We start from the raw sequence: 6,691 nt of genomic DNA, 5'->3' as shown, positions 1-6,691 counted from the left end.
CCGTTAACTAGAAGTTTAGCCCTTTGCTATGGTATTGAGTAACACTATCAATACAAGACTTTTAGCTAAGCAGCTGTGGCTCAGTGGTAGAGTCAGTCTCAATCACAAGGTCGGCGGTTCGATCCCTGACTGCTACAGTCCCATGTCAGTGTGTCCGTGGGCAAAACACTGAATCCCAAATTGCTATGAATGGGCATAGTGTCAAGTTATTCTAGTTTATTTAGTTATGGTTTTGATTTGTATTTCGGTGTTAAGTTATTATTTCTTGATTTACCTTGTCACTTTGTCTCTTGTCATGAGTTCTCATTGTTTAGATTTGTATTTTGTTTATTCTGTGTTCTGGTCACAATTTAGTCCTGTTTAGTTAAGTATTTCACTTGTGTCTCTTTGGTTAGATCATTTCCTGTTATACTTTGACACTTTGGCTGTGTCCAAAACCGCATACTAACGTACTGCCTACTACATACTCTAACAGTATGTACTGCATACTGCCTACTAACCTGACTATTAGGATGCCGTTGGCATCATACTCAGAGCCGCCTTCTCTGTATCACGCTACTGAATCGTTTATGTATGTCCGGTCTGATCTCCGGTCCATCTCCGCCATAGTAAAGCTGAATAGCCATAATGCATTTTGGGGCGGTTGAGTACAACCAGTGAGCTCCCGTCTCATACTCAAACATCCGGGCCGATCTAGTATACATCCGGGCATTTCTCGCATACACAAAATTGCATACTATGAGATGGGAACGCATTACAAACTCAATTTTACGTCACGGTTAGTATGATTAGTATGATAGTATGCGATTTCGGACACACCCCTTGTCTCTTGTGATATCCACTTCCTGCCTTTGTGTTTCCCGCTTGTTTGATTGTGTGCCTTGACCTGATTGTTTTCACCTGCCTCATTGTCTCACCTGTGTCTGATTAGCCTTACCTCCTAAGTTTATTTAGTCTTTGTTCTCCCCTGTCTCGTGGCTGGTTCATTGTCGTGTTACCTGTGGACTTTTGTCATTCTTGTGGATTTTCCTGTTTCCTTGTGGCTCCCTGTTGTTGCTCCTGTGTGTTTCCAGTTTTTCCTTTGGATTATTCTTTTACCTAGACTGTGAGACTTTTTCTTCTTCCATTTGGTTTTCTGTTTTGTCTTTTGTTGGATTTAAGATTTTGTTTTTTGCATTTCTTGCCTCAGTTAATTAAACCCTTTACCATTGTCTGCACCTGGGTCCTTTACCTTTTTATTTTACCCAAACCGTGACACATAGATCTGATTGGAGATTGGCACTTAGGCCTTTGCCATTGTGTGAATGTGAGTGTGAATGTGACTGAATGTAGTGTAAAAGAGCTTTGAGTGGTCGGAAGACTAGAAAAGCGCTATATAAGTACAGCCCATTTATCATTTAGCTAGGAAGTCTTATGGTAACTAATGAATTGTCAAATATGATATTTTACCCTAAAATCTGTCCTGATCTCTCCCATTACATTGTCTTGTCAGTTTTGAACAATAATTGAGATTAATTGAGTAAAAGGATCATTTGTCAGATTCCCTACATACAGTATGTATACAACTTGCAGCCTGGAACACAGCAGCACTAGACTACATTCCTCTTTTGATCTGCATTTGATCTTCCACTCGGAGCATGACGTCAAAAGAAATGGAGACATTGTGAATGCCTTTTGTGAATTGTGAGTGCAGTACATCTCTTTCATTTAAAAGCAGCTTCTACAGCAGTTTTGTGTCATGTGTTTCTTTTCTTTCAGTATCAGACCTCTCAGTAGCCTTGTTCTCAATCTCAGCCTGTGATCACTTTAAAGGAAGCAATGTCCTTACATGAGGATCTGAGAGACGCCGCCTTTGTTGAAATTTTCCAATTAAGATCATATATATCATAAGTTTTCTATACTATTATTATTCCTTGTGTTAATATATTTTATTGGATTTTATTTACTTTTAATGTTTCACAATTTTATTGTATTAATTTAACTTTAATTTATTTAAACTTTTTTATGTTGTGGCTGTGATTTTTTAATCATGCTTTGTGAAGTACGTCACAACAATGAAAAAACACATGACACTTCCAATGTTGACAACCAAGAAAAGCTACTGTTTGACAAACTCTACATTAGCCTGGATGAATGTAATGTAGCTTTTATTTTTTTTATAACAGTGATTACAGAGCCATGAATTTCTTTCAGAGACAGTTGCTGCAGTGATTATTTAAAGCATAAATTCATCACGCTACTGGCAACCACCTGCAGAGTCACAAAAACAAAACATAAATACATCAGAGCTGAAATCAAATTGCACCTGGAGAAGGTGACATAAGCCAAAAAGATGATGAATCATGACTGGGATCTGGTTCAGCTTTTGAGGCAGGCCTGAAATTGAAAATATAACCATGTCAGTATTGTTTGTGATTTAGTTTGGCATATTGCACCCCTCACCCTGAAAAACATAAAGCCTGTCCTGGCTCTGCCTGTGGCCATTTTCTTTCTTTCCTTGTAGTTCATTGACCTGATATCGCAAACACACACTGCCTGCCATACATCAGCTTTCATTCATACATTTAGCTGCTTAATTAGCTCATCAGGCAATCATGTGGGCAAAAGGAAAATCACAGGTGAGTAACAGAAACAATCAAATCAGCACATCCATCCTTCACAGTTTGGGGGGTGATCAGTTGGCTTTAGAAAATGTGAAGTTTATTGACTGTCTACGCACATCACGTCTGAGTCAGACATGGGAAAAAAACGACCTGCAGGATAAATTCACTTTAATGTGAGGCAGCAAAGTGGGGAGGGGCGAGCAGAGGGGCTTTATAAAAGCAAACCCGGACCTTCACTCAGGACGCACAAACTGAGGAACAACACACTTTGTTTGGTTTTGAAGTTTTTTTTTGCTGCTGTATGCGTCCAAATCGGGGAACTTTTTCCTAACCACCTTTAGCCTCCGTTATTTTGTCACCCTTAGGTGACGATGGAAGCTCTAAAGTTTCTAGTTGTGTTGTTGGTGATCGTGTTCGTGCAGGTTTTCGGCGCGCTTGGGAGTCCGCTCTCCAGCGAAGAAGAAGACGAGATCTGGACAGTGGAGAACTTGCAGGTAAAAAAAACCCACCAGAGACGATATTATAATTTTTAAGGGATTATTTTGAGGTTGGTAGATGATTAATGGTGGAGTGAATCAATAAATGATCTGTCTGTCAAAATGAATAGTAGTGTTATAGAAATTTCAAGTTGCTTTTTAGCTCCTCTTTTTTGCCGTCGCTCTAATTTTGCACCAAGTTGGGACTTTTAGCATTTTATCTTTATTACGGAATATTATTATATTATTATATTACTTATCTGCTACTTTTCCCCACTATCCGATGGCGCCAGTGTTCCGCTGGTCAGATATGCTGAATTAAGGTTAAATATCAAAAAGACAAAGCAACGTCCATTCTTTGCGTCTCTCTCTTAATACTGTAGCTGACCGTCACTGTTCAGCACCGCGGACAGCGACTCTCAGTCAGTGGCTTGAGGAGTGACCAGTTTGGTAAATTAGCTAATGGTTGCTAAGAAATCTAAGGAAAGATTCAACCTGGATAACTCAAAGCAACCAAAACTTTTATCTAGTTAATAATTATTTGCCCCTTTTAATCGTTTTAAATATGTCATCAATGTATAATGTGTTGGTAACATGTGAGAGTATAGGGAACGTCATTTCACAACAAAAAGTTAATTTTTTCCTGTATTTTTATATTAAAACCAATAAAAATAAAAAATACACTAACCTTAAGTAGTTAGTTATTATGTTTTGCAGCCTGTGTAGCCTTGCAGCCTTCGATAATCAACTGCCAAAGTGGCATGACAAAATATGCTTTTTTGCTCTATGATCTATGATATGAGAATTAATTGACAATCAATTCTAGTATCTTTTTGGGAGAATACTTACTGTTATTAACCAAGTGACTTTTCAGTCCTGGACAGTGCCTGCAGTCTTCCTCTCAGGCTGCAGGTCAAACCTTCCTTTATCAGAGGGTGTGCGCAGCCTATCAGGCAAAACTCAGGACATATTAAGTATTCAGACTAACAGTGGCTGCTTGTAAATACTGTGCGGGCACTGTGATAACTGGAGGTGACTCAAACGAGTATCATATTTTTATTTTATCACCTTTTCTCTCATTTGAATGTTAACAGCTTTAGAAAAGTTTAGAGATATTTACTCTGAAGTTGTAAATGTGAGGGGGTAGAGTTGAAGGGGAAGAGCCGTGTGGGCTTTATCAGCATAAATTATCATGACCTCATTGAATTCTAAACACAGTGAGCGCTGCTCAGTTTCGGCACCTTGGACAGCACCACCTTACCAGTCCAGCAGGCAACAGGGACAGATGATTTACAAGACAAATAACTATATCCTTATACCAAACCTGTAATGACTCACAAGTGCTTTCTTTTGTGTGTGTGTGTGTGTGTGTGTCTGTGTGTGCGTGCAGGGCCACCCGCTAGAGAGAGATATAACCATGCGGCTGGCAGACCTCATCAAGCGGTCCAAAGCACAGCAGTTCCACGGCCTGATGGGTAGAAGCTCGGGTAAATATATCAATTCTTAATTGTGCTCTATTGTGAATGTATGATGATCAAATTCTTTGGTAGCTGTATAGTACTTTGTGGTATTTTTTTAATCCCCATTAATAACTAAATAATATCACTACAGACACCTCTGATTTCCCAACTGTAATTTTTTATTACCACTACAGTGAAGATTTTTATTCCTCCTTTATTTCAGGCAGATCTCAACCTGTCAGACTGGGCAGGAAAAGTGAGTGTAATGACACCACAAGAGAGAGATTCATGTTTAGACTATAACCAGTTTTAAGATGAAGTTCCTTTGATCTTTTTTCTTTCTCTCTCTCTCTCCTCATCAGGAAATAAAGGGGATATGTTTGTTGGACTCATGGGCAAAAGGACATTAGGTGAAGGTAATGAACATGTCTTCAGTGGAATTTCAAAGTTACCTTGGTCAAAAACTGGAATTTGTTTTTTCATTTGGACCTTAATCCTGCTTGAAATGTCAAGCTTGTGTCAGCACCTGGGTCTCATGTTTCGCTCCTTTTCTCTTTTTTTTCCAGATATGGAAGAGGAATGGACCTCTAAAACTTACTAAAGATGAAGCTGAAATGACCTTCATAACCATAATCTTAGTTTTAACTATAATATCATATTCAGTCCTATGTTGTTGATCAACAGGACACCGTGTCACACAGTCCGAAAAGGACAGATGGAGTTGCACTGTTGCCGTTAACCAATTTCAATTTCTGCTGCTCCTAATCACTGATATCATCGTCTATTCATCATGGTTTCATTTAAGGCTTTATTGTCACTGATAATATTGAGTCAAAGTTAAAACTTTGAGTCTTATGTCTTTCCTGGGACATGTCTTCATTCTGTGTTAACACTGTAAAGGATGGAATGAAATATTCATCTGGATGTTTAAGCATGCCAATAATTTACTTTATTGCTGATTTAGGTCCAATTTGGCATTGTTGGAGGAAAACATGCATTAATAACTAATAATAGTAATATTGTTATTGTATAATGTTGCAGCTTAAGTAATAAAAATCATATTTTGTTCATATTTTGTCCACAGTTTTTGTCTGCACTTGTTTTTGCTCTAAATGAACACACATTTGCATATCTATAATGTTATATCTGAATTTGCCTCTCATTACTTTATTATAAATTGGAGATATGATGTCAACATCACATCACTTAAAGGGGCACTACAGTGATTTAGTTTTAGCAGTCCGAAAACATTGGGGGGTTCACAACAGACAGATAAAAAAAACAGAAAGTCACAACAGGAGTAGTGAAGGCAAATATATCCCCACTTTTACTTCCTGGTTTGGTTAATACTCCACAAAACACAAGATCCTACATTACCCAAAAAGCAACTCAACAGCATCTTATGGTCATCCCCTTCCTTTTGTTAAAACTAGGGCTGTCAAAGTTAACGCGTTAATAGCGTCCCTCGTGCAAATGCGGCTCACCTGCTGTCAGAACTGCATTGCGAGAGAAAATATTTAACTTTTGTGACTTAATTAAACAGACTGCTGATGAAGACAGTCAACACAGCAGACAGAGAGACAGACAGAAAGAGGGGGCGGGGCCAGAAGCTATGCAGAGAGCAGAGGTGCAGGTGTGTTGGGGGGACTGAAGCAAAGTGACCAGATTAAAGTAGTGAATTAAAACATGAATAAAGGTGAAGAAGAGAGTACAATTAAACTGTGGAAGAAAGAAATAAGCATCGAGAAAGAGGGTAATCCAGACTGAGTAAGTCTACATGTGATGTGCTTCTCACAGAAATTATTTATATATGCGATGATTGCCATGTTATGCTTTCAGCATAGTTTTTGAGCATGCAGTACCTGAGGTTATTCTGTAGAATATTCTGGACAGTTTTTGTCTTTGTTTTGGAATGTTGCTGTAATAATAAACATACATTTGCATAAAGGAAGCATATTTGTCCATTACCATGTTGATGAGAGTATTAAAAACTTTAAAAATATCTCTTTAAGGTCAATTTACAACAGGTAAAAAATGTGCGATTAATCGCAAGTTAACTATGCAATTAATCATGATTAAATATTTTAATCAATTGACAGCCCTAGTTAAAACCCATGTCAACTTCAACGTCAACAGTTGTTAATGCAAGCTT

General features: G+C 38.2%; 1 protein-coding gene across 1 annotated transcript; it reads left to right on the top strand.

Moving 5' to 3' along the window:
• Window positions 1-2,594: 2,594 nt before the first annotated feature.
• LOC138603197 (protachykinin-like) lies at window positions 2,595-5,156 on the top strand. The gene is made up of 6 exons (XM_069674899.1): window positions 2,595-2,618; window positions 2,969-3,097; window positions 4,470-4,566; window positions 4,763-4,795; window positions 4,902-4,955; window positions 5,106-5,156. Exons 1-6 carry the CDS (start codon window positions 2,595-2,597, stop codon window positions 5,138-5,140), a joined length of 372 nt encoding a protein of 123 aa, XP_069531000.1. The 3' UTR covers window positions 5,141-5,156.
• Window positions 5,157-6,691: the final 1,535 nt, after the last annotated feature.

This window comes from Semicossyphus pulcher, unplaced genomic scaffold (genome assembly GCF_022749685.1).
Source record: "Semicossyphus pulcher isolate SPU_LCO1_2020_fin unplaced genomic scaffold, fSemPul1.0.p SCAF_23, whole genome shotgun sequence".
NCBI lineage: Eukaryota > Metazoa > Chordata > Actinopteri > Labriformes > Labridae > Semicossyphus > Semicossyphus pulcher.
This window is presented reverse-complemented; position numbering and strand designations above follow the sequence as displayed.